Raw genomic sequence first — 26,110 nt, forward strand, 5'->3', positions numbered from 1 at the left:
GCAACTCATTAATGATTACCTAGCGCCGAAAATATAACTAAATCACGAAAGTAAACCGCTAATATCCATCACATTGTTACGGGCTGTCGCTGTCTTGAGTACATTAGCAAGGGGCGGCAAGACAACTGATTGACGAGCAATCCCAGTAGATGCCGCCACCACAGCCGAGGAGGCAGATGGAACAGAGCTGGAAGCAAGTGGGTTACGACCCATCTCGGCCTCAACAACTTGAGCAAATGAGAGAAGGCCCTCACCATCATCACGATAGATATGATCAGAGGAGCGCGGAATAGAAATTGTCTTCTCACTCTTGGCCGGCGCAGTCTTATTGACTTCACTGTCGGCTTTCAAGGAAGAAAGTGGAACTACATTTAGCTCGGATTTTCCATCCCATCGATACAGATACTCGCCACATTCGAATTCCTCAATATCAACTAGACCTGTCCAATCGGCGGTATCAGAGCATGAAGATGCAGAAGAGGATTCACTAGCGGAACTAGGCGAACCGGATAAAGACGAAGAGCTCACGTAATTGGACATATGCACCGTCCGATCAACACCGGAATCAGACGTCGTCCGTCGAATAGCTCGGGCTTTCACTCCAGCCTGAAGCTCAGACGTCGTCGAAGACGAAGCCATCTGAGAAAAGAATACACCTGCGGAAAGAAGTTGAAGCGATTTTGTCGCTTGCAATGCATCGAGTAAGTCGGATGGCGAGGAAGTCAAACTAGAATGCTCAAGAAAGTCAAGCTTTACACGCCCACTTCCAGAAGCTCGGTCACTAGTTACAAGGCTTCGCTGAGCAGGTGTTTCAATAGCCGGTACCGTCGATTCTATCGCGGGAACTACAGGAAGAGTATTAGCTGGCTTCATTGAAAACAAAGGCTGCTGAATTGTCGGTATCATTCCGGAACCATAAAACGTAGTCCCAGGCGTATTTGGACCCGAGGTGGAGGGTGAAGACCCAAGAGAAGGGGACTCCCCAAATCGACTCTGATATGGCGATGTGGTCGCAGACGAAAGATTCGGCGACAGATACACAGGCGGCGGCGCATTGGAATTGGTTGGAATATAGTTGTTGTTGCCGACAAATGCAGAAATCGGCTGCAAACGATGATGGGCAGTCATAGAAGGCGGCGGCGAAAGAGGCCAAGGATGGTGGCTCAAAGCAATGTTATTATTAGCCTGCACAATGCTGCCCTGCACAGTGGGAGAAGTCGGCATAACTGTCTGTCCAAACGGCATCATGGAAGAGGAAGAGGAAGATGACGGTCGATTAAGATTGGTAGCAGCTGTTTTCACTCGCCGTTTAGCAACAGGTTGATCATCTAAAGCAGGCTCTTGGGGAGCAGTGGTGTGTTCATTTCCATTTGCTTCTGATTTCGAGCCTCCAGGAGCAGCAGCAGTTGCACCTGATGAGCGCTTACGTCGACGACGAGATGAATCTGAAACAGTAAGCTGGAGCTGACCAAATCCAGGTTCATTGGGTGTTAAACATGACTGAGGAAAGTCATGACCAAACACCGGAATCAAAGCGTGTCGAATGTGGTAGCATGTACGCGAAGCCAGCGTATACGCAACAGGGAAAGGAAGCCAAGTTCCCTGGATCTTTAGATATCCGCCGCGCACGCGGCGTATGACGGATAGTAAAGCAGGCGAATTATCGACAAGCTTGACAATATCAGCCTTTGAGTTGCCAATGGCTTTCCAGAGGCCTGTGAGATGGACATATCCAGAGAAATAGTCCCACATAATCCAGCATCCATTAATCTGGTATTCATATACTAAATAAAGAAGTTAGTAAATAGGAAAGGGAGATTCCATGGGTATGGTAGCATCAGTCTAGCTCAATCGGCTTGGATTGTTAATTTGGAAATAAATATCCAAAGTCTTGCTTGTTCGTGCTCGTGATCGTGGTCTCGGTCTCGGCTTCGCTCGCTTCGCCCTCTTACTCTTAGGGCCCTCGAAGCAAGGGGGGAACGTCAACGTATGATATGAGGCTCAATCACTGCGGATTGCGGCGCAGTGACGGCCAGGGAGGAGACCATGGCCATCGAGGCCGTGACAGCCACAGAGAAAGGAGGCAAGCGATGTAGATCAAGAGTATGGTGTTGCAAGATAGCGATCCCGATGAAGCCTGACCGACTATAGCGGCTTTGCCCAAAAAGCTCCCCGGTAGAAGCCTCCCCGTAAAAACCTACCCAAAGGAGCCAGTTTTCACACAGAAGAAGACAGGAAATTGGATGTGTAAGCTCTGAAGCAAAAAGCGACTAATCTTGGTGGCCGCCCCCTCTCCAATAAAAGCAGAACTGGCCCGCTGCTGAGCAGACGGGGAACGGAGGAACCCGGAGTTACAAGCTTCACTGGCACAGACTTGTTCACGAATTCTTGCAACAATTGAAATCGCAGCCGCTACGACGGCCACGTTGTGAGAGTATTCCTCATTCAGCCCCAGACCACTTTCTAGCTCCGTTCGCCCAAGGACAGCTGTCGATCGCGTAAGTACTCGACAAGTGACTAATATGGAAACCTGTCTACACTGCTGTGCTGACCAGGACAGCCAAAGTCCCAAGCAGCGCAGCAGTGCAGCAGTGAAGGCATTAGCAACATTTAGCAGGAACATTAGCTAGTCGTTATTAAGTCCGTGCACGTTTGGTTCTCGTTTTGGTCGAGCCGAGAATAACAGCAGGTCAGAAAAACAAGACAAAGCGCGCGCGCACGCACACACACAGAGCCAACGCGTCAATGGTGGCGGTCTGGTCGAGGTCGGCGCGGACGTGGACGGCTGCGGAGGAGGCGGCGTTCGAGGCCGAGACTGGGATTAGATTTGTTTGGCGTGCCCAACCAGCACAGAGAAGGACACGCGGTGACGACACATAGCAGCAACGGCGCACCGACGAGCGGCAATGACAGGCAGAAACGAGCCCATACAGGCACAGAGCAGTGTTTTGTCCGAGGAAAGTGTCTGTCGGGACAGACGGTGACAAAGAAACTGTAAATAGTAGGTCGCCTCACACACTAGGCTTGTGAAAGCCAAGGAGTAGAACCGGGTGAAGATCTGAGTGCAAAGAGGGAGACTAGTAAGGAGAGGAGGAGTAGAGACAAGGCATGCAGAATCGAGAACAGTATAGAGGACCCACAAGGCCCACTTAGAGTAGCGCAGAATAGCTAAGAGACAGCGAAGGAGGGGTGGACGAGCGAGGGGTGGTCGAGGGGCAAAGTAAAGGGACTAGGGACGGGTATGAGAGCCCCAGTGGTAGGAGAGGATGGCTGAGCTGGCTAGTGATTGCCAGTCTGGCCAGTACAGTAGGAAGACGAAAGCAACCATGATGAGCTGTTGTGCCAGAGAAGAAGACGCAGGCGCTATCATGAATGTAGATCGATAGTGCGGACTTAAGATCAAATGGAGCATAGATGACAGAGGAGAGAGGTGGTTGCGATCGCGAAAGGTGGGTTGGCATGTGAGCGATGCAGGCGAGACCCGTCCGAGAAAGAAGAGGACCATCTGCACAAGCAGAACAAGCAAACAAGAAGAACAAGAAGAAAGATCAAAGGAGAAAAACAGAAAATATACCAGACGTAGAGAAGAAACATACCTGTGAGAAAATTGCGTTCGTCGACAGAGGTCGCATAGCGCTTCTTTGCGATAGCGAAGGGCGAATCCGGAGAACCGAGCCGGGCGGTACTGTCGGGAGGCAGCATTGTGGCCGGATCATAGGGTGTGATGGGAAAGTTTATGGGATGAGTAGAGTCGTCGCGATGGTCAGCAGCAGCATGAGAAGAATGGTGCGAGTGAGGGCGGGGATGGGGGTGTGAATGGTGTTGATTTGAGGATGTCGGACGGTTAGCTAGCATGGTTGCAGTCGAACCGGACGGGGACGAGGACGATGAGGTCTTCTCGGAGAGCAGTTTGGGGGAGGACGAATTGCGACGTCGAGGAGTCTTGGAAGGGCGTGCCGATTGGAGGACTTTTGTGCCTGGAGTGGAGGACAAGACGGAGAGCTCGGGAGTGATCTGGGATGGAGCTGGCGTCTGGCGGACGGGGGATGATCCGGCTGGGACTGGGAGCGGAGGAAGGGCAGAGGACAAGGCAGTCATGGAAGGTCGAGATGGATGAGCAGGCGGGGAGGGTGAAGACGGGACAGGAGGAGCGTAGGTGGAAGGGTGAGAAGTGTAAGAAGGAGAAGTAGGGAGATGATCAGAAAAAGTCCGAAAATACTGAGAACTACTAGATGAGCCAGAACAAGAAGAAACACAGGAAGTCCCAAACTGCGCCGACACGAGCGGAGGAAGGCGGCGTACGGGCGGCGGCTGCGAGCAAGGAGGAGCAAGAAGGGGCCGAGGACGGGAAGCGGAATCCGGGGACGAGGGCATGTGTAGATAAGAGCTGATCGTCGGGGAATGGAATGGTAAATGGCAAATTGCAAATGACAATGACAATGACAGCGTGATCGCGCGGACGATGAGGGCGATGCACTACAGAGTCCTAAACAACAGATCTGGTCGAGAAGACTAAATAGAAAGGCTGATTACAAGGATGACGACGTGTTCCCGCGCTGTCTCGTTTTATGGTACTACTATTGCTACTGCTTAAAGAGCTGCTATTTTTCCACGGAAGTGCTCGCGCAGTTCTGTCTGGCTGCGAGCGCGTCCAACGGTGGCGACAACATGTCCAACATCAGCCGGCCCCGTTCTGTCCGCGCTGATCAGGACAGCAGTAGAGGTGCACCGAGTGAGTAATAATGGGATATCTGTGATAGCAGCCGAGGTGGAGAAGACTCATGATGACAATCGCCACGATATTCACCAGACAATGGCGGCTGGAGAGCTGTCTGAACTAGTTACTGGCCGAGTTCCATCTGACGGCAAAGATCCAACTTCTGGACCCTCGTTGTCGTTGTCACCAGTTCTCCGCTGGTACTCTTGATCTGCTCATCTCTTATGCTATTCATCTGTTCCCTCCTGAACTGAACTGTCCTTTCTGCACCATTCTGCGCTCTCTTCCGTGCTCCGTCCCATCCCATCGCGTGCGCCAACCTAAAACTCGTCCCAATACCTCGCGTCCTGTACCGGCCACAACCCTCGGATCGCTCTATTCTCGCTTCCCCGGCGTCTATCTCGAGCACCCTCTCGTCTCATTTCAAGTCACAACTCGTCCAGTCGACCGCAAAACAGCAACATTTCGTACTTTCTACCTTCTTTTCTAACTCTCCTCTAGAACGCTTCCACTCCCGCAATTTCGGCCTCACCCTCTCCCTCTGCCCCTCTCCGGCCCCTCGCTACAGCTAGTTTCCACCCCGCACTGACCGCCTTGTTCACCATGTTCACCATGCTTGCCACGCTCACCGCTCTACCCGTTTTCGGCCTAGGGTTACTTAAGCCCTAAACCGCACTGAACCGAGCCTTCCGCACGCAGTATCAGCACGTGATGATACGGGTACGACACACTTGATCCCGACGGAGGTGCAAGCAGAACAGACAGAGGTGCTTCGGTCTTAGAGAAAGATCCTACGAGGCTTCTTACAGAGCGCGTGTCTTGAGGTCTTGACTGGAATTGGTGTAGCACTTTTCTGCGGTAAAAGTCTGTTCTCGTTGGATCCGACAAGTGCAGCAATGTCGAGAGCCCTGAGACATGTGCACATCTCCAAGCCCGGAGCTCCAATTGCATACACAGTCGCCCAGTCGACCCAGGATTCTCTTGTTCGGGCGTTCCTCGATTATAAGCTTAATCCCTCGACTCCGCCGCCGCCGCCAACCATTCTGACCATGGAGCTTGCTCCTGTGTACACTTTCGGACGCCGTCAGCATTCATCTGATCCAGACATCAAGTCTGTTCTCAATCAACTTTCTCGAACTGCTCCTGAGGCGGCCATTGTCTCGGCTCAGCGAGGCGGCCAGACCACCTTCCACGGCCCCGGCCAGCTAGTGGCCTATCCGATTCTTGATCTTCGAACATTTTCGCTGTCGTCGAAATGCTACGTTGATGCGCTCCAACGTGCCGCTATCTCCTTTCTTGTAAACGACTGTCATCTTCCGCAAGCATGCGCAACCGAGAATACTGGCGTCTGGCTCGACAGTACACATAAAATTGCTTCCATCGGCGTCCATCTTCGAAGACATATCACATCCCATGGCATCGCTATCAACGCGTTCACAGATCTCTCATATTTCGAGAAGATCGTCGCCTGTGGACTTCCTGATGCCAAAGCTACTTCCATCAGAGATGCCTTGGGTTCTGCTCCTTATGCCGCGCTTTTCCCCCATTCCGACTCGGACCAAATCCATATTCTTGCGTCCCGGTTCGTGTCTCGATTCGCAGCCATTGTCGGTACCCAATCAATCTACGAGTCTTCTGCCTCTGATCTGGCTCTACCCATTCATTAATCTATTGTACATAATCTGCTTCCTTCAACCATTTCTACCGATTCAGCAGCATCATCATTGCTACACCCACCATTACAACTCCTACAGAACTCAATATCGGTGCCAACAGTACTACTCCATCCCAGTCTTCTATGGTTCCCTTTCCAGACCCTCCACCACCTTGTGTCTCTGCCACTTTCAATTTAAGTGATCTCTCTTCGCCCTCTTTCCGCTCTGCCTTACGTTCAGCCCGAATTGCTCGCATCTTCCATATCTGCGCCTCTTTTCTCGTCTGTTCTAGCTGCGCGAGCAACTGTCCTATATTCAGTTTACCACGCTGTTCTTCTCCATCTTCGCCCAGTGTGCCTCCACTCAGACGACGCTGTCGCGCTTCCTCCTTATCAATCAGCGCCATCGTATCGGCGGCCGCTGCATCTTCAATCTTCACTTTCTCTTCATCATTAAACTCCTCTTCCGCTTCTTCTTGTAATTCGCTAATAACTTGTTCTCGTTCAATCTCGAGCTCTTTTTCCACAATTGCCAATCTCGATTCAGCCTGCTGACGCGCAAAACTCTCGTTTTCGACCATCCGCTCCAGCTCAGCCTTGCGCGCTCGCGTGTCAGCTAAGTCTTTTTCCAGCCTAGCAACTGCTAGAGTTAACGACATGATCTTTGCTTCAATACTGCCTTCGTCGCTATTTCCACCCGTTCCTGCACCTTTGTCGGCTCCATTTTCCGTCGAAATATTCTCTCCTCCTCGTTGCCCTCCGCCAGACCCACGTTCGGCTGCCGCACTCTGAAGGGCCTTGACCTGTTCCCGCGCAGTGTCTTCCAGCATCATGGATACTCGCTGCAGCTCCATCATCTGATCTCGAGCCAGCACTACTTCGTTGCCGATTTTCTTTATCAGCATCGTCATTGAAATCGGACCTTTCATAGTATTCGAGTTCGCAGGCGCTAGCAACCGCGAAATAATTCGCTGCTTGGCTCTCCCGGGAGGCCCTAAACTTGCCAGCGACGCAGCTGGCACCATGCCATTGCCGAGCACAGATTTTCCTCCATTGGTAAGTCCCGCTCGAGAAAGATAACTCTCATTACCTTCCGCGAACCTCGTAGATAGACTTCTATTCCCTCCCATGGCTCTTGGATCACTGGAGCCACCAGGCCCGAACCCAAAACTGCCGTTTCCAGTCATATCACGGTTCACCCCGTTAGTTAGGATGCCGAATTTCGAATCCGACAGCTGTGTATTGTCGAATCCAATTCGCTCGATTCTTGCGCTTACTTTGTTGTGTACGATTGCCGGACCCTTATGAGACCGATCACCTTTAGCATCTTCGCTCGAAATATTGACACCCAAATCAATCACGTCGTCTACTTTTAACTCATGGGGTTCTGATTCTTCTCCTTCTGGTGACAAACGCTCCCCATTAATAAATGTTCCGTTTGAACTTTTAATGTCTCTGATCCAAACTTGGCCCGAAGTCTGGTCGGCCCAGATCTGCGCATGTTGCCGGCTCAGAACCCGCGAGTCGAAAAAGCCATTATCAGGAGTCGGAACCGTTCGCGCACTAACGTGTCGACCGAGTTGTAAGGTTTCGGGATAAAATGGAACTTTAATGCACTTTGATGTGAAAGAATCATTGAGTGGTGAGAGATATAAATAGACAGACTCGATTTGTACACTTGTATCCGAGCCTGAGTGAAGACTGAGTCGTGGGCCAGTGATTGAATTCCGAAGCTGCCATTGTGGTGCCGTGCCTTCTCGAGGTTCTAAACTTTTAGAATCTGTAATTTAGATATAGCATTATACATACTTTTTTTTCCAGCGACCTTCTTGTCTACCGATTCTGGAATATATGGAGGGCCTAATGTTGATTAGAGATATGGACATGTAATACAACCAAAAGCACGACTAACCTTCGCGAGTTCCGTTCGAAATCTGTGCCGATGGAAAGTGAATTTCACTTCCGGGCTCATCAATAGGTATATCATCATGATCATTATCGTCTCCTTCATCTAGTATCATTTCCTTAAGCTCCATTGACGGGTTGGCTTCCTGTTTGATATCCAACTCCGATCGATCGATATCCTCCCCGACCACAGTGGAAACATCGTCATCATCCATAGCTTGAACTGGGCTGTCAAAATGGTCCATTCTTTGCAGACTACTAGTCCAAGAGTTCAAATCTAGTTGTGCAGGGATGTTCATGTGATTAGATTTACCACCAGTTCCAGCTGCAATCTTCGACAATCAAGGTGGCATGCATTGAATAATTCACCGACAAACCCAAATAGAATGGCGCAAACTAATCACTGCAAAAAGCTTTTATCCAATTCTAAATCCAAATATCTAATTCTCGGGTGAGTCAGTTTCAGATTCCCTCTACCGCCTAGTGTCGAAGTGCAGTTCCACGCGACAAACGTATATCTAGCAACAACAACCACCAGAAGCTTGGCAAATTTTAGCCTAAATTCAACAAGAGAATTATCTCAAATAGCTGAAACCACTCACACCAAATCGATTCCGACAGTCTAATTACGATTAAAAAATCCAATAAGATCCGATTTTCAGTCTTCTGATTGTTTTGACCTGACTTTGATTCTGGGACAACATCGTCGCCGCAGTGGACAACCAAATCACTCTACTCGCCCCTTGTGTTTACATGAGATCATTATTGTTATATGATTATGTAATCGGAAATTTTTGTAGAGATACAATAGGACTGAATGGACATGGAAGCAGAGAAAAATCTGATAGTATTAATCTTCAATAAATAGTTGACTGAATATATTTGGCATGAAGCCTAATTAATATTGGACTAGAAATGGTGAGCTCCATCCGGTCATAGACCGAGTACGACATTAATATCTATTGATGTAGCTAATATGTAATTCTAGTAACACCGTAATACATCGATTATAGATAAAGCTTCCAGACTATTGAGTATCATGAGCAGATAGAGAAGCATCTGCCAATCTCTTGTCGGTCGACATAGAAAGTTGTTGGCGAACCTGCATTTGCAGATACTGTGCTCGAAAAGATGCGCTGTCAAATACATCTTCCGAACGAATTACTATTCAAGATCAATATATGTGAACTGGAAATACATGCCAATAATTGTAACATACCGGAACCAATGGACATGAATAGACTAGACTAATCAGCACTGCGCAAGTATAGTATAACCGACATACTCACCCAAAAGTAGAAGCGGACCCAAGCATATATTGACCAAGCGACCGCATGAATCCGTTGGGTCCAGGACCGTATCTGATAATTGAGAATCCGCCTAATCATGTTAGTTCTTCACTTCATCCTACTCCGTCTCACTTCATGGATCAAATTCTCAAATCACCAGGTTCTCACGACGCACCAAACAGGAAACCAACGACAAGGCCAACCGATGTCTGGGTTAACATTAGTCGACTAGAATATCTGGATTATTAAACTATCTCAACCTACTCCAGTGATCAGACCCATCTTGAACTTATCCCAAATCGTGGGTTGTCCTGGAAATTGCTGAACAGGCGGCATTTTGATTTAGATTTCGAGAGTCTGTCCAAGATCTTTCTCTATCGTAGAGAAATTGCTATTACCTGTATTCTAGTCGAACGAATTTTCTCTTCAATCCGATTTCGATCCCGCTTCTCGTTTTTCGAGACTTCTCGAGATCCGTTCGACACTTTTCACGGCAACCGAAATGTCCCAAAGACTCTTGTCAACTATGCATCACGTGTTTCTCCGCAGTCTGGCCTTGTTGACGTGACGTTTTTGACTCTTGACTCGAAACAACAACGCGTCGATTGAGTGAACGCTGACCTGGACGTGGAAGTGGAAGTGTGGCAATATTTTCGCATATGGCTTCAAATTATCAGTATAGTTTGCAGGGATGTGTGGCCTCGTTGAAAGCGTCTTGCTCATTGGTACTTAACCAGCACTACATGCAGACAGATGATCTGAAGAATACTGACATCAAGTCCAGCTTGAATCTTCGATCAACTCCTTGGACGAAGGAGTGCGTGATTTTCCCCGATTGAAGACAGTTTTACAAAACGAAAGAGTACGTTTATTTTCTTTGCTCTTGCTCGGCTCGGCTTTTTCAGACTAACTGCTATCGTCACTGTAGATTTTCGAAGTGGTCCCTGAATCAGAAGTAAATACAATCAAATCTTCACTTGCAGGTGAAGTCGAACCCCAAATTCTGGACCTACTAAAAAAAGCCGATGCATCCATTGCAAGATTGGAAAGACGGGAGAAAAATTTGATTGCAAAGGTAGGACAGTTTGATTTTGTTGACTCAGTATTCGAGCTGACCGTTCTATAGGCCCAGCTACAAGAAGTCCGTTTACAACAAGCTACGAGAACGGGTTTCAAAGTTTTGTCGTGAATTTTCATAGATCTTAATATAATAGTTTCGTCGGCCTTGGTTAGATTAATCAATTACTTCCAGTTCATCGCAATCTCTAGCTTTCGTAGCGCTTGGCCAACATTCAGCTCCAAAACTAGCCAGTATTTAGTAAATCTTCAAGATCATGGAATAAAGCACTCCTCTTACCATTCAATTTTGATATCAACGCCATTAAACCAGGGTCTAGGCTCTGCACGGTTATTCGCTCTACAGTTTTGACGTATTGCCCTCTGAATACAAATAAATTTGACGGATCAACTTGCTTTCTGCGTCCCAGTATTCCACTCAGCCAACTGCTTGTACTCGACGTTGAAATTGTGCTACTGGCAATACTTGGCGCATTGCTCGTTGTGCTAGTGTTTGTGTTTGTCCGTGTTAATTCGTTCCCAGGGAAAACCGAAGCGGCAGATGCGACAGATGTGACAGACGTAATAGATGGCATCCGAGAGCTGCGTGGATTAATACTACCGCGTGGATTTGCAAGATTTGCAACACTGGCCACTGAACGTGTGCTGCCTCCAACACCCGCGGATGCCGAAAATGAATATCGCGATTGAACAGACCGGATCGAGGACGCGCTGCTCGATACTTGAGGTGGCTCCGTGGCCTGTAATGTCCTGATATCTGCAATAATGCCAGACTCGGAGATGATCAGATCGATTGCTACGTTTTCCGGGATTTCAGGGGTGAACACATCCGACTCGATCGTGACATAAGGAAATTGAAATGCAGCAGAGACATTACGGATTGAGACATGTGCATGGCGGATATTTGCAATAAGTTTCCGGAGTTGCTAAAAATTACCGTTAGTTTGGTGTTTGAGAGGATCCGTTCACGCCGTCAAACCTACTGAAAGAACTACTGCAGGCTCGACGAAATCCATATCCTGTACTACTCGAAGACAGAGGCGGAGAAAATTCGAGCAATCCCCTAATTGGGCCAGTGGAATGGTTTTCCCTGGAGAAAGTACCATGTTGTAGACCTGTCCCTTGTTTAGACTTGAAAGTTTTAGATTTATTTCCTATCTCGTTAATCGATTTGATTCCACTGGTAGTATATAAACATACCGCTTTGGTGATTTCCTTTCCCTTCCGAACAACAATTCCCTTTAAAGCTTCGGAACGATTTGAAGACAGTACCAATGTTGAACTGGGCTGATCATCATGTAATAATGTAAGACATTCGTCCAAACCATCTGAGATCGAAGCCATGATCGACGATAAGTCTTGCAGTAGCCATGCCAGTTCTAGTATCTAGATTTGTTAAGATATGCTAACATCGGCAGATTTCCCAAGCTTACCGAGACTTTGTGCTCTTCGTTCAGTGCAGACGATGCATTTTGATGTGGATAAACGCTTGTCGTCATTTTTCAATCAATTTGATTAAAGTTTAGTATATTTCATATTATACATGATAAAAGAGATATTAGATAGTGTAATCCAGAAATACTTTAATGTGGGACGATAAGTTGATATGTCCCAATATCGTTGAACCAGCTACATCAACTGATTTTCAGGAATTAGTATATTTTTTGGTTGCCCTCATCAAACCAATCAATCCTATCAAGATTTTAACAATTTAAAAAATTTCAACAAAATGAAATTTCGACCTCAGCTTCCTCGCATTAATACATGCTCATTTACTCTACAGTCTCGATCGCTCCTGTCGAAATCACCAGAGCTACTATACCCAGGCCATTATCCTACTAATCTGCTTCAAAAACTGTTTTTGGCCGCTGGATCGGGGATATATTCCTTTTTTGATCCCCGACGGGGAGGTATACTGAGAATCAAACATCGGTTATACAGAACCAAAAATTAATTCCTTTCAGATCTCATTGCGATCCTTGGAGAATCCACGGCAGTGCCGTTTCTAATGCGCCGGTTACGCGACATCATGCTTTCTGACCCTACTGGGCGGCGGATTCTCCGAGAGAAACCCCGAATTACGTCGAAATCTCTCGACATCGACTCTTTACGAGCATACCCTGAAAATACAGTAGGAAAAGTTTACACAGAATGGCTAGACCACGAGGGGGTTTCCCCAGATACTAGATCACCAGTGAGTTTTCCTTCCGCTCCTTGTACAATAGCGTGAGCGAAAAAGAAATAACACAGCAGGTGCAATATATCGACGACCCAGAGTGCGCCTATGTTATGCAGCGATATCGCGAATGTCACGATTTCTACCATGCTATCACTGGCCTTCCAATCATCATTGAGGGCGAGATCTCGTTGAAGATGTTTGAATTTGCGAATACTTTGATTCCGATGACTGGCATTGGTGCCGCGCTGGCTCCGCTCCGACTGAAGCCGAAACAACGCGAGCGTCTTACAAATATATATTTTCCTTGGGCCATCAAGAACGGCGCGACTTCCAAGCCTCTCATTAATGTCTACTGGGAAGAAATCCTTCACAGGGACGTCCGAGATGTACGCGATGAACTTGGGATCGAAAAGCCCCCAAATTTAAGACAGCTTCGCAAAAAGAAAATCAGCGCTCTATGAATCACAACTTGTAAATAGTAACTCCAATTTATCAAGCTACCAACCATGCTTAACCCAACTTCAACAATCCTTTGTTTAATAAATCAAACAATTCCCTTCTCCAGGTTCCATTATAATACAAAAGATATACTGTTCCCAACTATTGTAACCACAGATAAATCTTACTCTCCCAATGCCTGTGCAATTCCATCCAGAAGATCATCAATCTCCTCAACTCGAACTCCGCAACTTAAGGAGATTAATCGTCTATAGTCGTTCATTTTCTCGCCCACGCCAGCTCCGGCCCACAGCTCCACGATCTCAGATATCATTCCCTTCCGTTCCAATTGCAGCGCAAACAGCTCTTTAGCAAGTTTTTCTTGGAGGCCGACGTCGTTGCTCAAGGAAGTCTCACTTTCTGGGTCCGGTTTGATCAGCTTCATTTCTTCCTCCCGTGCAAGAGTCAAGAGTTCTTGGCTCTGTCGGTGTTCAACTAGCCGTCTCAGATCCTTCGCACGTGCATCAACACGAGCTTTTGCCTTCCGCGCAAGAGTTTCTGCGATATTCATCAATCTCTCATCTGAGTCTGTAGCATCCACAACAGAATTATCTATCGCATCATATTCTGCCTTCAATTCGCGAACTGTACTTTCAGACGTCCGAATATCTTTCTGCATTGTCTCCAATAGCTGCGTGGCTTGTGCTAAGTCGCCTTCTTTGTCATGGAGCTCTGCATCATAAGCCGTGGCCAAGGCTTCCAAATGTTCCGCCATTGCTGGAACAACTTTCTGCGTCGCCTCAATAGCAGCCTCAGAAACATGTGGTCGCGGCGTGATCAAAAGCCCATTCGGAGTAGTTGCCGATCGACTTAGAGGGCGCTCTTCATTTAAAACTTGCCGTTCTCGAGGTGTGGATGTAGGAGTAGTAACACCATGCGGCCCATGTCCGTTCGTTGCATGATGATAATGTACATGATGATGGTCGACAACCTGGTAAGGTGACGACGAAGATTTATGACCCGGTGTTCCGTTCATGCCAGAACTGCTTGCTGCCATCAGCGTCTGTGCTGTTTGGCCTACTTTATTTTGGATCTGGGTACTTGCCCCATAACTTGAAAACGCTTTTGTAACCTTCCGCGATCCATTTCGAATCGCTATGTGTAATGCAGTATCACCGTTTGAATCTTGTTGATTTAGAAATTGCAACAACGTTTCATTGTTCTGCGTTTCGATCACTTTGCCCAATATTATCTCCATGTAATATCTCGCGGCAGATTGCTTCGATTTAGAAGTAGTGGTAGATGCAATATGATGTAAAACAGTTTGGCCGAATCGATCGAGCTGGAAAATCGTCGACTGTAACAAATCAACTACTTTAGGGAATGTCCGACGCTCATAATTATTTGTGAATGTGATAGCTCGAATTAGTGCAGTTTGGCCCAAATTATTGACGATCGTGATATCAGCGCCGTTTCGAAGCAGTACGTCAATCATTCTGAAATGCCCAATTGCACAGGCCCAATGAAACGCAGTATGACCTTCATCATCTATGGCCGCATTAACATCGAAATCTGCAGGCTTGTGAATCAGAAAACCTGGAATATTATCGTCATCTGGCGCAACAAAATAATCCAACAAATCGTTGGAGTATTTGATCTGTGCCTCACTAATATGTGCATGCGAATGGGCAGCATCTAATGCGTCTTCAAGATGATGTTTGCGACTGCGTCCTCCTCTCACATGTTCTTCATCGGCACTATTGGCATCTGTATCTTCAGAACCGCTATCCAATATTGATGATCCGCTCGAAATACTCCCCGAATCAGGGGTCGCGCTCTCGTCGTCTACTCGAAGTTGAACTGGCTGCCTGTACGAGAACTGGTGATGCACTGGTGATGCTTCTATCTCATCATTTTCCATGTCAATATCTTCAGTCCCATTTTGAACACTTTCCTTATCAAAGGTATCATGCTCATCGTCGTCGTCATCATCTTCGTCATCATCCTCTTCCTCCTCAGGCTCGTCGTCATCGTCAATGTTCCTACTTGAGCGACTTCCACGCCCGCCACGCTTCCGAGCACGACCTCTACCACGAGCTCCACGAGTAGCAGTAGTGACTGCCCGTCCGGCAGCAGCAGCAGCAGCGGCGACAGCAGCAGCTCGCTTCGAGCCAAGCGCAGAACGAGGTAATGCACCTCCCCCCTTATGCAGTCTTCCTCTTATTGAAGAGGCGGTGATATGCTTCGGCGCTGGTGGTGGACTAGTAGCTGTAGGTTGATAGTCAAAGACTGGCCTTAGTAGTTCCTCAACATTATACTGATTTGCTATTTCGCGGCCTCGTTCCAAGGGAACCCATGTTCCTAGCTCAGTGTCAGTATTTGCACCTCGCCAAAAACAAAACCAAAAACAAACCCTGATATTTTCCGTAACCACCCTGGATCTTCTCATGAACACCCTTTTGCACTTCTCGTTCTAGGATTCGTGTTCGTTGGGGTTTATCGAAATTCGCTACCTTTAAGATTTGTGTGGCATTCATCCAAGCATCTGAGCGTCTTCGCATGACAGCAACATTTCGGCATATGAATTCGTAGACAGGAACCTAAACAGAATTAATAAAAGAGGACGAATTTTGAATTTGGTTGTCATTTATGACTGAGATCTATCAAAATCACTTGCCAGAAAAACTTACTCCGGAATAGGTAGCCTTATAGATTTGGTCATGATTCCTGTCTGCCATGACGCTCTAAAATGCAAAACTGAGAACTTTCAAACCAAAACTAAGGAAATTGAGGCAACGAATTGAATGATATATGACTTCGATGAGTGGAGAATAGTAAACAATTGTAGAGTTGATCGGCCCAAATAATCAGAGCGGTAAAACAAGCTGGAGCCCGACTACTAAATCTGGCAATTAATGCTGATCCGATCGTGTCATGAATTTAAGAACCGCTGATCCTAGAATAGTTTTAATATCAGGGAATACAAGACCAAAGCAAGTAACGAGCGTCAAAAATTGCCTGGCATGGCACAGGATGACGCACTAACCGACTGCCAAAAGGGTCCAGAGGGACAAATAGGAAACTCAGAGACTTACCTCGGACAGACACAGAGGACAGAGTGCACAGAAGGGCCAATGGGCCTAAATTTGAGCACTAAGAAGCAGCCAGATCCGGCAACAGAGCTGTTACAGCAAAAGATCGGCCGACTAGATGAACGAACACGAAGAAGGGGGTTCGCGATGTAAGTTTCTCGTAGCAGACGCGTAGAGACCTACGGCCGCACGCGACTTATGCACACGATGTATAAACCTTTATGCCTTGGCAGCTGATCACGTGAATTCATCAATCAAGCTAAATATGTGCCATAAATGCGCCATAGATAAGACAATTATATCGAGCCAATCATCAGTCAGTCAAAGCTCATCTGCCTCATGGACTTTCAACTTGATGTCGAAGCTACAGTGGGTTAACCAGAATCAGGTTTCACTAGGCTGACTGAACTGGCACTTTTTGTTACCAAGGCCCGGCTGTTGTTCAATTGGTAATTTTCCTTTGTTCACAATGGTTCACGAAACTCCTGAGACTTACGAATGGCCTCGTGTCGGTAAGTATGATGAGTTCCACTAGTTGAGGAATGCTGAAAATATCTGGAACTCATGGCTAATGATTTTACTCAAGCCACCGCTGAGGAGATGAAAGCGGCCGAAGTGCCTCTCCATCTTCGAGATAGATGTGCGAGTTTACTGATTCCATTGATCAAATGTCGACGAGAGAATGCGTTCATGCCTTGGGGCTGTACTGTATGTGTTAACTATGATGGTCACGTTAATAATTGATTTGCAGCTAATTCCTACATAGCAAGAGAAACACGGTTATGAGAAGTGCGCGTATATGGAATATCAATCGCGTGTTCTTGCGAGAGAGCGACAGAAAGCGGAGGAAAAGGCTGCCGCTATTGCTATTGCTGCTGCCGCTGCTGCGACTGAGTCCGCCTAATTGCAGATATATTTTCACACTTCACATGCACATACCACAAATTTCCATATTTCGAGTTCATATGGAATAAACAAATTCGATTGCTCATTCTTAACACTTCTCCTTCGTTCAGTCTTGTCATATGTCTAGACATAAATTCATATGTTTTAAAATTACAAGAAATTTATGCATTTTTGAAACTATCTCTATAATTATTCTTGGTTAGAGAGCATTGCCTCAGGACTTAAGGACTTGACGTCTTCTTTTTATTTGTTTCCCGGTTTGTATATATAAAGCTGTCATACGATTTTGTTCCAAAATTTTTGAAACACTTGGAAGAGATTTGATATATGGGATTCATCAATATTAAGAACGATAACTTTATCTATACTAATAATAACATAAAAATCTACTCTAAAGCGTCCGCTCAGCAGTGATTCCACCAAGAAGATCTTTCCCTACGCCGTCCCACTCCTCGCCCTTTGTCAATTTTTCGACGGTCTTGACAAGATCATAATTAATTTCTTCCGAAACGACCGAGTCAAACTTGTAAGCAGGATGGCTCCGGATAAATTTGCGAATAAAACTAGCTGCGGTCTCAAGTTTCCCACTTGCCCGACGACTGATTAGATCGATATAAGCATTAAGTCTGCACCGGGTTTCAACATCGATGGGCATACTATCGAGATAAGATTGAACGAGAGGGACTAAACCTGGGAATTCAAACGAATCAGGATCTCCTGATACTTTCTTACTGCCGTTGATAATTTCATCCATAGACATCAGCGTATACTCCTCTTCAATTGGAGGTAAAGAGCGGGTTTTACACAATTCATCTGAAGCGCTACATTCGGAAGAGCATTCTGAATTTGCCATGCTCTCACCTTCCGTTTCAGATCCGGTCGAACTGACATTGAGCAAACTGTCCGACGATGTAAACACATCTTTGCGAAAATAAAATTTTTCATTCAAAACCGCATCGCGATGGTGAGCGTTGACCATGTTTTCGTCGACTTTGGAAAGCGGCATGTAAAAGTTGAGTTTGAATGAGAGAATGACTCGCGTTAAAAGAACAATAAAGATTGCAAAGGCAGCATTCTCGAAATCAGTTAATTGAATCTCCATGCTCCGAAACTCCACCCTCCATCCAATATTTGAGCCAGGCGGAGGTGGCTTAAACCGCATAGTCTGCCAATTTGTAGACTGGATGTTCTCGAAATGGTCTGACGATGTGGCATCATCTTGATCAACTAATTCAGAGAAAACAACGATCGGATCGCGAATAAAAAGATGAGCATAGTGGCTTGCGAGTGCGTCATCCACGCCAGCGTCCTGCAGCGTCTTTTTGATTGCTTCATCTTGAACTAGAGGAATATCATTATACTCAGGACGATACTCAGGTCCCCGGGATAGATACCAGCTTACAGAATCGTACCGAGATTTCGGTATGACAAATTTGTTGTTTTTCAAAGGCTTGATTCCTCTTTCTTCCTCAGTACGATCGTCAACACTTCCAGCAATAACATTCCAGCGACAATCTTGATCACTGAGGTATCCTCGCCAAGCCGGACTTGCAGCCGTCAAAGCCAAAAAAATAGGACTAAGAGGAGCAAGCATATCGTAGAGCTTCCGAGCTTCATCAATATCTGTGGCTTGGAAAGTTATCTGGAGGCAACAACAGCCCATGCCAAAGCCCATACTGTCCATGTAAATATGATCAGGGAGGGCAGCACCATCTTTGGCATTTGCATCTTCGGGAAAAATCTTGCGGTCAAAAGGGATGGTCGGGTCTATAAAAGGCGAAGGCGTCAATTTGTCCTTGAAAATCGGCAGATTGATTGCAACTTTGGAACCTCGCCGCTCGCGAATATTAGCGGTCAATGTAGGGAATCGAGCATGAGGATTAATAAGCTCGTCAGGGAGAAAGAACGACCGACTCGCAGGACCGGTTGGGGGATAATAGGGATCAGTGAACTGTCCCGGAGCACCCAGACGAGGAAAAGACGCCAGAGTGACAGGGAATTCATTGCTGTGCATGTGGTCGATCGCAATTGCTCTGCGCTTGTTCATGTTCTTCTCCACGTTGAGAAGGTCGTCGAAAGAGGCTGAATAAGGATATCCAGGCGTGGCCTCAAGCATATATCGACCATATTCAGGATGGAAAGTGGGAATGCGATCACCCTCAGGTACATGATGCTCATCTTCGTACTTTCGTACCTCAGACTCGTGGATCTCGAGTGCCTTCAATATCTGCGCTTGACGGAGAGAAAGAAGAGCCCGTTTGTTTTTATCATCCAAGGAAACGACCATGTATTCGACCTTTAACACAATAATATTAATAAAAATTCATATTAACATCTAATATGATTGCAAACGAACCTCATCGCCCCATAGTAGTAGGTTACCCTTTGTGTCTTTCGTGTTTTTCCAGATATGTAGAAATTGCTATCGTAATCAGAAATTTTATCATTACAAGGGAATGGGGCCACACGGTTCAGCAAACCACACAACACCACGCAGAAAAGCGAACGACCCCCCAATCAATTTCGCATACCTGGATACCATGCTGGCGAACATGGTCTGAATATTTCTGTTCACTCCATGGAAGAGGAGTGCCAAGTGAGCTGAAGGACGATTAGCGATGCCGATTTAGCATGGAGCCGAGACGGCAGGTAAAGCCGGCAGAGCACAGAACTTACAGTAAACCCATTGATGCTAGAGTTTAGAGCTATAAAGAGCAAACCCGAGAGCAAGCTGGTGAATGCAAATCCGTCGACAGTCGACTAAGCTCAATAAAAAAATTGGTCAAAAGCAATTAATACTAGAAAATAGTCAACCAAAATCAGTCGTTCACTGCCTTCTGTCGTCAGTTCGGGAGGGAGGTCGTTTGGGAATAATAGCCTGTGCGGGCGGACAAACTTTTAACTCTCGAGACTGTGCTTAATGTCCGAGGACCTGACTAAGCCGAGATGTGGAGTACAAATAATGATAACAAAATATAGACAAGTTCTTAATGAAATATTTAGGATCTATATTATTGCAGTTTTTAGATAGCTTCTACAGCACAGATGTATACAGTAGTACGGTAAACGAACCGGACAGACATGGCTCTCGACGGGATCTTCATCTGCAATGATCTCCCTCGGCCAAGAGAGAGAGATCGCGTCTGTGGCTTTCGGAGGCTTCAGAGCATCTCTGTTCGCTCCGCTACAGTTCAGACTCGAATTGTCCGATCATATTGCACAAATAATCAATCGTGTCAACATATGTCGTAAGAAGCGAGCAGAAAGGCCTCAAGTTCACAAGCTAAAATCAATCAGGATGTGGGTGTCCTAGATGATTAATCAGAATGTGATCTAATACCTGTTCCTGGATTCGTTCTTATCTTTATCGCCCGTACTTCAGCCGAACGTCGATTAATATTTATCTGCTTACTAATTTATCTAACGTTAACATGATCTGCTTTGAATTTACTGTTTTGGTCTTTTCCGATCACTACTATTTGCATTGCAACTCTATTTTCTGTACCGCTGCAACTCTTGCCGTTTTATGCTCTCTGCCAGGCAAACCGCAAGTTTGCAGGGACTACCTTCTGTAATTATGCCATGCTCAATGACAGCAACTATAGCGCGTCTTTTACAACTTTTACTGTTATACTCGTATATTATATACACATGCACCCTTCCGCCTACATATCAAACAGCCATTCCTAGCTAGGCTCAGCCCCGCGCCGCCGATACAAAGGCAGTCCGCGCAAGCTTCTCCACACTACCACCCCATGCCTGCATGGCCTTGAATCGTGTCTGTTGCAGTGCTATCTCACGAGCTGCCTGCTCTTTCTCTCGCTTTTCTGTACCTGCCACTGCCTCCTCCGCACCAGTATCGGGAGCCACCTCGATCTCCAACCGCGATGTTACTTCATCGATCTTGCCCTTTATTTCCCCGTTGAGAATCAGCATAATCAACAGATCCTCCATTTCGGTATATGATATTTTTAGTGCCTCCGCGAGATAGTCAATTTCGATCCTTGAATACGGTGCGATCATATTGATTATGAACTTTGATCGGATCCGTCGCAAGACATCGTCCAGATAAAATTGAATGAACGGGTCGCTCATGATTCCCTCGGGACCCCCATTTTTCTTTAGCACTTCCTGAAATTCTTGTAAATCTGATCGTTGGTAGGCATCAACTAGCGAATTCATCGCAGCGATCTGTGGATTCGACTTGTATGGCTTTGTTTCTTGGGACTCAAACGGATTAATATCGTCGGCATTAGACAGCATCACTGCCAGCACTAAGTACTTGAGAACCTGAATCCGCTGAAGCGATCCGGCCTCATCGTAGTTCCGGAATGCTTCAAAGAAATCTTCACGAGCCTTTTCCCATTGTTTCTCAGACATGTGCATTTTTCCACCGCACTCGTGAATGACACCTAAGATCCGAGGATGTGGAATAGCAGAATTGATCTGCAGCGTTTTATTGTACAACTCCTTTAACATCTTGTTGTTCTTGGTTTCTGTGTACATCTGAATTTCCAGAGCGTAGACCTCAAGAAGATATGTCCCCTTCGATTGGTCATCTCCTCCATCATCCATTTGACAAGCTTCATGTAGGACTCGCAGAATTTTGCTCAGTCGGCCGTATTCTTTTCTGTCAAGCCACAATTTTGCTAGTTTAAGATTGGTCTTTAGCCATAATCGTTCGTTTTTAGTTTCCTCCAAAGCCGTAAGCGTGGTGGAATAGAACTGTTCCATAAATTCCATATCAGTAGTTCCTGCAGAAATATAATCCAAAATATTATTTAAACTCTTTTCCGAGTAATTCCGAGTCACTGCAGATTTAGTGTAAGTAAGAAGCTGTGAATAGTATTTCAAAGTTCGCTCATGCTCTCCACGGCGGAATAATATCTTGACCATTTGTTTCAGTGCTTTGAAACCCCATTCACCCTTCTCTGGCTCTAGTTCTACAACTCCAAGAAACTCCTCGATAGCGGGCTCAATGTCGTCATCTTCCTTCAGCGCCTTTGCATTGTAATATTTGTTTTCAATATCAACATTCGACGAGTTCGACTCCATATCATCATCATCCTCATACTCAAAATCATACTATTTGATTTAATCCAGTTAAAAATCAGCTATCGAGCACTATGAGAAACCTGCACACGAATCAACTTACGTTCTCATCATCATCTTCCATCATGAAATCGTCGTCCGACATCTTGAATGATTTTATGATCCGAGTTCTCGCGGCTGCAACTACAGGTCACTAGTATTAGCAGAAAAGTCAATCGCTCAATCGCACTCTTAAGATCTTGGAGATTGTCTATTACTTCACTCCACACACGTGATAAGTCACATGATTAATATAAAGACTTAAGTAAAATTATTGATTACATAATATATTACTTATTATTCACTAATGACTAAACAAATAACTGCGACGAGCGATGGGATAATTTTTTAACTATTTATTTATCGGAATTGTCATTATTTCATGTTATTCCGGACTTCAATTATACTACCAGAAGCTATTTGGACAGCTCAAGAACTAGCGTAAAATCGCGGCGAAAGGCCATCACCGAGATCACCGAGAAAGAGCAACCCAGGGCTGTTTCAACTCCCACGCGAATGTGGAGAGAATAAGGGACGATGAGTGATGGCCAGCGACCGACGCCAATAATCGTTTCTAACTCAATAATCGTGTCTGGATGGGTTTCACGTGGATCGTTCTTGTTTGATTCAAGTTGAAGAAATTGCTGACTGTTGAGAGAGTGGAATCACCAAAGAGAGAAGAGTAGATTAGAAGCAGAAGCAGAAGCAGCTGGGAGTTGACGGCAGAAGAAAGATCCAAGATGGCCGAGCAGTCTTCTGACAAGAACGAGAGCGATCTCTCACCTTCGGTATGTGCTCGCAGATAGGTTCTACTTAGGTCTCCGATACCGGTTTCTGACTTTGTGATATAGTGCGACGCCTGCCGCGCCCGAAAAATCAAATGCAACAAAGAGGTTCCTTGCAGTGCATGCGTTGCTAGAGATGTTGAGTGTCGGCATGAGATGAAGGACGCGCGAAAGCGCAAGCGCTCAGCTCCTGCTCAGTATGTCCTGCTGGTGTTGTCTGCTGACTGCTTGTGAGATTTACGTGCTAACTTTTGCCGCAGGAAGGAGGGCGATATGAAGCGGAGACTGGATCAAATGCAATCTCAGCTGGACATGATGAAGGAGATCGTCTCCAACCGACTTGCCCAAGTTTCTGCATCGCCCGGCAATGACGACCAATTTAGGTCGACCGTAGCTGATATCGGCAATACCACGGGTGATGGCCTCGACGAACCTATTGCGACACAAACAAAGCAAATCCAGCAGACGCCAGCGAAACTGGGACAATCTTTCATGACAGCCGATATTGAGACTCTCAACACTCTGGTAGCCAATTTTAAAGGGCAGCTCCAATACCTTGGCCAGTCTTCTATTTTGTCAATGTCCATCGAGGCGCAGCTTCTAAGCTCAGCCTTCGATGTTGCTCCATATTCGAAGATCTGTGAACAATTCAATTCTATCCGTCTCTCCGGTGGCCAGGCAGCGCTAACAGACTCAAGCAACGGTAGTCCGGACGATACTTCTTCGAATGACGAGAACTCTCCCTCACACAAACGTCTCGCAATGAAAGACTTGCTCAACGCAACTTTGGATTATGCAGGCTCGTCTTTTCTGGCTCAAGATTGGATCAAAGAGCTTGACATTGAATATTATGAAACCACCCTCCCTCCCGTACAGCACGGATTATATTTGATGCAATATTATTTAACAATGGTCCAGCCTCTTGCGCAATACTGTTCATTTGATTTCACCATTAGCTTGATGGATCAACTGTACGACTACTCTCTTCCGAACCGCACCCAGATCGTGGCATGTAGCAGTTACATGATGATCTGCGCCATGAACTGGCCCGAATATGTGAGACAGCCGGGAGATGACCAGTTATATCAGGATTTACTGAAAAACGTTTGGCTGGTTTTGAAAGATGCTGCGATCTTTGTTAATGTTAACGTCTTGAACTTCAAGACTTTACTTTTGGCAGTAAGTCAAGATGGTCTCAATGTTTTATTTGAAATTTAACGATTTTTCTAGAGTGCCTGCGGAGCACACATTCTAAATCCTGGATTATCATGGATGTTGACTAGTCATGCTACTCGCCATGCCCTCTCTCTGGGAGTTCACCGCCAGAGCACATTTTACCAAGATAGAAATCTATCCGAACAAGAGACTAAAGAGTTAAGAGTCATGTTCTGGCTCTTGTATAAATATGAAAAGACTTTATCGGTTACTTTTGGCAGAACTTCGAGTATTCCGACAAAGGAAATTGATATTGAAATTCAGTATTTCCCTCTTCAAGTTGATCTGCGCAATTATGTGGATAGCGGCGATGCGCTAGCACAAGAGTTCCAACAACGTAAACTACGGGGCCATGGCAAACGTGTAATTGGTCTAAAGCTCATTCAAGTGTACGATAATGTATATGATATGCTTTATTCGACGCCTGCGTTGAGTTTGTCGGTTGTCGAGAGATTACGGATCGTACGTGAGCTAGATACCCAACTGCAGAATGTGCAGCAAGAAGTGACGGAATGGATCAATGAGGTGTCTGAAGTTGCGAAGTACGATACAATACATTACGGTGAGGGATTCGAAGTTGCTAAATATATGTATAATGTCTGTCGGATCATGATTCATCGAGTTACGAAGATGAACGGACCAGAAAGCCAAGGACTTTCAAGTGACCTATTTCCAAGTGAGCTAGGTCCCCAAACAAGTGCGCAGATTGCTTTGAGTTGTGCGAGAGATTCAGTAAAACTCTTGAAAAGGCTATATACGAGCCGACAACTCAAAAAGAGTGCTCAAGAACTACTCACTTGGTGCTTATTCTACCAGCCATTTGCTCCATTTTTTGAACTATTTTCGTCAGTAATCAACTTTAGAGATAAAGGAGATCTTGAGTTGATGCAGGAGTTGATGGTCATGCTCAGACGAGTCTCTAACAAGTCTGAGAGCGCAAAGAGATTGGAGCATTTGGTTGACCTTTTTGTTAGAACCGCGGAAGGCATTTTTGAGCGTTGGCCACCCGGAAATTCCGAAAGGAGAACTTGCGCTCCAGAAACAGGATCTCCACATATTAGCACGAAGGAACACGAAAGCGCACAATCCGGTTCTGCTGGTAGCACTAATAGCACAGTCGAGACATCAATAACTTCGTCCAATCAAGGCGGACTTGACGGCAACAGAGTAATTTCGACGATCTACGATGCCGCTACAGGAGCAGAGCCGGGGAATAATGACTCACTTGAAGAGCAGCTTGATTTTTTTAACAGTGAAACATTTAACTTACAGCCTGAGCTGGTTAGTAGTAGTGGTGGCGCCAATGTACGAAGCAGTACAACCATGGACTTCATGGCGGCAGCAGCACCAGCTGGCGGCAGCAACTCCGTCGCCGGCAATAATAATGGCGATTCCAAGGTGCGATTCCCAGGACTAAGTGGAGTTGGATTAACCTATCACGATTGGCAGGTTCTGGCGGAGGCCGGAGGACTGGATTTAGATTCCATATGGGCTGATTCGATACTTGATGCCGACGCTGGGTGGCGATGAATAATAAAATTTGTTATTATGAACACGGCTACATCTCCTTTCTTAAAATTAATTATATGGGTATTTAGTGTAATATTATGGGATTATTATCTGATCTAGAGCCAAGCGAAAATGTTAATACCGGAGAGAGGGGGTTCCTCCAGCTTAGCCGTAGTCCTGTCGTGGATATATCACAATGTACATTGACTCATGCCGCCCATGCCAAACTTTCTACCATGCCTTTTTTAAAATG

The 26,110-nt window shown here is 46.1% G+C and overlaps 12 protein-coding genes across 12 annotated transcripts; 5 read left to right on the forward strand and 7 right to left on the reverse strand.

Moving 5' to 3' along the window:
• Nucleotides 1-42: 42 nt before the first annotated feature.
• V1516DRAFT_665499 (uncharacterized protein) lies at nt 43-4,374 on the reverse strand (the record flags this gene model as incomplete). Its single annotated transcript, XM_066920680.1, has 2 exons — nt 43-1,784; nt 3,597-4,374. The coding sequence occupies 2 exons, from the start codon at nt 4,372-4,374 to the stop codon at nt 43-45; spliced, it is 2,520 nt and encodes an 839-aa protein (XP_066776222.1).
• Nucleotides 4,375-5,610: 1,236 nt separating this feature from the next.
• V1516DRAFT_616642 (uncharacterized protein) lies at nt 5,611-6,228 on the forward strand (the record flags this gene model as incomplete). The annotated part of the gene is made up of 1 exon (XM_066919349.1): nt 5,611-6,228. A coding segment is annotated over one exon (618 nt), but the record flags the coding sequence as incomplete, so codon positions are not given.
• A 190-nt stretch (nt 6,229-6,418) lies between these two features.
• On the reverse strand, nt 6,419-8,521 carry V1516DRAFT_665501 (uncharacterized protein; the record flags this gene model as incomplete). Its single annotated transcript, XM_066920681.1, has 3 exons — nt 6,419-8,136; nt 8,181-8,231; nt 8,284-8,521. The coding sequence occupies 3 exons, from the start codon at nt 8,519-8,521 to the stop codon at nt 6,419-6,421; spliced, it is 2,007 nt and encodes a 668-aa protein (XP_066776224.1).
• A 526-nt stretch (nt 8,522-9,047) lies between these two features.
• On the reverse strand, nt 9,048-10,026 carry V1516DRAFT_678585 (reactive mitochondrial oxygen species modulator 1-domain-containing protein). Its single transcript, XM_066922778.1, has 5 exons — nt 9,830-10,026; nt 9,741-9,774; nt 9,566-9,656; nt 9,496-9,518; nt 9,048-9,440 (listed from the first exon to the last, which is right to left on the reverse strand). The coding sequence occupies exons 1-5, from the start codon at nt 9,899-9,901 to the stop codon at nt 9,304-9,306; spliced, it is 357 nt and encodes a 118-aa protein (XP_066776225.1). The 5' UTR covers nt 9,902-10,026; the 3' UTR covers nt 9,048-9,303.
• A 79-nt stretch (nt 10,027-10,105) lies between these two features.
• Nucleotides 10,106-10,823, forward strand: V1516DRAFT_678590 (DASH complex subunit Spc19). The gene is made up of 4 exons (XM_066922779.1): nt 10,106-10,290; nt 10,350-10,427; nt 10,494-10,640; nt 10,692-10,823. The coding sequence occupies exons 1-4, from the start codon at nt 10,225-10,227 to the stop codon at nt 10,752-10,754; spliced, it is 354 nt and encodes a 117-aa protein (XP_066776226.1). The 5' UTR covers nt 10,106-10,224; the 3' UTR covers nt 10,755-10,823.
• V1516DRAFT_653898 (RAVE subunit 2/Rogdi) lies at nt 10,615-12,214 on the reverse strand. The gene is made up of 5 exons (XM_066920295.1): nt 12,076-12,214; nt 11,843-12,028; nt 11,626-11,796; nt 10,923-11,568; nt 10,615-10,869 (listed from the first exon to the last, which is right to left on the reverse strand). The coding sequence occupies exons 1-5, from the start codon at nt 12,139-12,141 to the stop codon at nt 10,808-10,810; spliced, it is 1,131 nt and encodes a 376-aa protein (XP_066776227.1). The 5' UTR covers nt 12,142-12,214; the 3' UTR covers nt 10,615-10,807.
• Nucleotides 12,215-12,298: 84 nt separating this feature from the next.
• Nucleotides 12,299-13,352, forward strand: V1516DRAFT_678593 (ubiquinone biosynthesis protein Coq4). Its single transcript, XM_066922780.1, has 3 exons — nt 12,299-12,552; nt 12,607-12,836; nt 12,896-13,352. Exons 1-3 carry the CDS (start codon nt 12,372-12,374, stop codon nt 13,280-13,282), a joined length of 798 nt encoding a protein of 265 aa, XP_066776228.1. The 5' UTR covers nt 12,299-12,371; the 3' UTR covers nt 13,283-13,352.
• Nucleotides 13,353-13,362: 10 nt separating this feature from the next.
• On the reverse strand, nt 13,363-16,052 carry V1516DRAFT_474287 (uncharacterized protein). Its single transcript, XM_066919079.1, has 3 exons — nt 15,946-16,052; nt 15,673-15,859; nt 13,363-15,620 (listed from the first exon to the last, which is right to left on the reverse strand). Exons 2-3 carry the CDS (start codon nt 15,818-15,820, stop codon nt 13,444-13,446), a joined length of 2,325 nt encoding a protein of 774 aa, XP_066776229.1. The 5' UTR covers nt 15,821-15,859; nt 15,946-16,052; the 3' UTR covers nt 13,363-13,443.
• A 639-nt stretch (nt 16,053-16,691) lies between these two features.
• V1516DRAFT_653908 (NADH-ubiquinone oxidoreductase B18 subunit-domain-containing protein) lies at nt 16,692-17,709 on the forward strand. Its single transcript, XM_066920296.1, has 3 exons — nt 16,692-16,863; nt 16,938-17,059; nt 17,118-17,709. The coding sequence occupies exons 1-3, from the start codon at nt 16,821-16,823 to the stop codon at nt 17,253-17,255; spliced, it is 303 nt and encodes a 100-aa protein (XP_066776230.1). The 5' UTR covers nt 16,692-16,820; the 3' UTR covers nt 17,256-17,709.
• Nucleotides 17,577-20,184, reverse strand: V1516DRAFT_678603 (glutamate-cysteine ligase-domain-containing protein). The gene is made up of 4 exons (XM_066922781.1): nt 19,934-20,184; nt 19,789-19,858; nt 19,614-19,679; nt 17,577-19,553 (listed from the first exon to the last, which is right to left on the reverse strand). The coding sequence occupies exons 1-4, from the start codon at nt 19,942-19,944 to the stop codon at nt 17,649-17,651; spliced, it is 2,052 nt and encodes a 683-aa protein (XP_066776231.1). The 5' UTR covers nt 19,945-20,184; the 3' UTR covers nt 17,577-17,648.
• Nucleotides 20,185-20,788: 604 nt separating this feature from the next.
• V1516DRAFT_678606 (PCI domain-containing protein) lies at nt 20,789-22,513 on the reverse strand. The gene is made up of 2 exons (XM_066922782.1): nt 22,413-22,513; nt 20,789-22,342 (listed from the first exon to the last, which is right to left on the reverse strand). Exons 1-2 carry the CDS (start codon nt 22,452-22,454, stop codon nt 20,954-20,956), a joined length of 1,431 nt encoding a protein of 476 aa, XP_066776232.1. The 5' UTR covers nt 22,455-22,513; the 3' UTR covers nt 20,789-20,953.
• A 206-nt stretch (nt 22,514-22,719) lies between these two features.
• Nucleotides 22,720-26,031, forward strand: V1516DRAFT_678608 (uncharacterized protein). Its single transcript, XM_066922783.1, has 4 exons — nt 22,720-23,136; nt 23,200-23,330; nt 23,394-24,312; nt 24,364-26,031. The coding sequence occupies exons 1-4, from the start codon at nt 23,089-23,091 to the stop codon at nt 25,876-25,878; spliced, it is 2,613 nt and encodes an 870-aa protein (XP_066776233.1). The 5' UTR covers nt 22,720-23,088; the 3' UTR covers nt 25,879-26,031.
• The last annotated feature ends 79 nt before the right edge of the window (nt 26,032-26,110 follow it).

This window comes from Lipomyces oligophaga (assembly GCF_038497815.1).
Source record: "Lipomyces oligophaga strain CBS 7107 unplaced genomic scaffold V1516scaffold_6, whole genome shotgun sequence".
NCBI lineage: Eukaryota > Fungi > Ascomycota > Lipomycetes > Lipomycetales > Lipomycetaceae > Lipomyces > [Lipomyces] oligophaga.

What these genes read in the sequence shown, in the direction of transcription:
- V1516DRAFT_678585 (XM_066922778.1), bottom strand. Translation starts at nt 9,901, where the DNA reads ATGCCGCCTGTTCAGCAATTTCCAGGACAACCCACGATTTGGGATAAG. An exon ending in TGTCGTTGGTTTCCTGTTTG is followed by an intron (nt 9,657 to 9,740) that starts GTGCGTCGTGAG and finishes TAACATGATTAG; the next exon opens with GCGGATTCTCAATTATCAGA. An exon ending in GGGTCCGCTTCTACTTTTGG is followed by an intron (nt 9,519 to 9,565) that starts GTGAGTATGTCG and finishes TGATTAGTCTAG; the next exon opens with TCTATTCATGTCCATTGGTT.
- V1516DRAFT_678590 (XM_066922779.1), top strand. Translation starts at nt 10,225, where the DNA reads ATGGCTTCAAATTATCAGTATAGTTTGCAGGGATGTGTGGCCTCGTTG. An exon ending in TGAAAGCGTCTTGCTCATTG is followed by an intron (nt 10,291 to 10,349) that starts GTACTTAACCAG and finishes CATCAAGTCCAG; the next exon opens with CTTGAATCTTCGATCAACTC. An exon ending in CAGTTTTACAAAACGAAAGA is followed by an intron (nt 10,428 to 10,493) that starts GTACGTTTATTT and finishes TCGTCACTGTAG; the next exon opens with ATTTTCGAAGTGGTCCCTGA.
- V1516DRAFT_653898 (XM_066920295.1), bottom strand. Translation starts at nt 12,141, where the DNA reads ATGACGACAAGCGTTTATCCACATCAAAATGCATCGTCTGCACTGAAC. An exon ending in ACGAAGAGCACAAAGTCTCG is followed by an intron (nt 12,029 to 12,075) that starts GTAAGCTTGGGA and finishes TAACAAATCTAG; the next exon opens with ATACTAGAACTGGCATGGCT. An exon ending in GTTGATATCAAAATTGAATG is followed by an intron (nt 10,870 to 10,922) that starts GTAAGAGGAGTG and finishes AATACTGGCTAG; the next exon opens with TTTTGGAGCTGAATGTTGGC.
- V1516DRAFT_678593 (XM_066922780.1), top strand. Translation starts at nt 12,372, where the DNA reads ATGAAATTTCGACCTCAGCTTCCTCGCATTAATACATGCTCATTTACT. An exon ending in TTTTGATCCCCGACGGGGAG is followed by an intron (nt 12,553 to 12,606) that starts GTATACTGAGAA and finishes AATTCCTTTCAG; the next exon opens with ATCTCATTGCGATCCTTGGA. An exon ending in CCCCAGATACTAGATCACCA is followed by an intron (nt 12,837 to 12,895) that starts GTGAGTTTTCCT and finishes ATAACACAGCAG; the next exon opens with GTGCAATATATCGACGACCC.
- V1516DRAFT_474287 (XM_066919079.1), bottom strand. Translation starts at nt 15,820, where the DNA reads ATGCGAAGACGCTCAGATGCTTGGATGAATGCCACACAAATCTTAAAG. An exon ending in TGGTTACGGAAAATATCAGG is followed by an intron (nt 15,621 to 15,672) that starts GTTTGTTTTTGG and finishes ACACTGAGCTAG; the next exon opens with GAACATGGGTTCCCTTGGAA.
- V1516DRAFT_653908 (XM_066920296.1), top strand. Translation starts at nt 16,821, where the DNA reads ATGGTTCACGAAACTCCTGAGACTTACGAATGGCCTCGTGTCG. An exon ending in TTACGAATGGCCTCGTGTCG is followed by an intron (nt 16,864 to 16,937) that starts GTAAGTATGATG and finishes ATTTTACTCAAG; the next exon opens with CCACCGCTGAGGAGATGAAA. An exon ending in TCATGCCTTGGGGCTGTACT is followed by an intron (nt 17,060 to 17,117) that starts GTATGTGTTAAC and finishes ATTCCTACATAG; the next exon opens with CAAGAGAAACACGGTTATGA.
- V1516DRAFT_678603 (XM_066922781.1), bottom strand. An exon ending in TTCGCCAGCATGGTATCCAG is followed by an intron (nt 19,680 to 19,788) that starts GTATGCGAAATT and finishes TGATTACGATAG; the next exon opens with CAATTTCTACATATCTGGAA. An exon ending in TACTACTATGGGGCGATGAG is followed by an intron (nt 19,554 to 19,613) that starts GTTCGTTTGCAA and finishes ATTGTGTTAAAG; the next exon opens with GTCGAATACATGGTCGTTTC.
- V1516DRAFT_678606 (XM_066922782.1), bottom strand. Translation starts at nt 22,454, where the DNA reads ATGTCGGACGACGATTTCATGATGGAAGATGATGATGAGAAC. An exon ending in TGGAAGATGATGATGAGAAC is followed by an intron (nt 22,343 to 22,412) that starts GTAAGTTGATTC and finishes TAAATCAAATAG; the next exon opens with TATGATTTTGAGTATGAGGA.
- V1516DRAFT_678608 (XM_066922783.1), top strand. Translation starts at nt 23,089, where the DNA reads ATGGCCGAGCAGTCTTCTGACAAGAACGAGAGCGATCTCTCACCTTCG. An exon ending in AAGCGCTCAGCTCCTGCTCA is followed by an intron (nt 23,331 to 23,393) that starts GTATGTCCTGCT and finishes CTTTTGCCGCAG; the next exon opens with GAAGGAGGGCGATATGAAGC. An exon ending in TCAAGACTTTACTTTTGGCA is followed by an intron (nt 24,313 to 24,363) that starts GTAAGTCAAGAT and finishes CGATTTTTCTAG; the next exon opens with AGTGCCTGCGGAGCACACAT.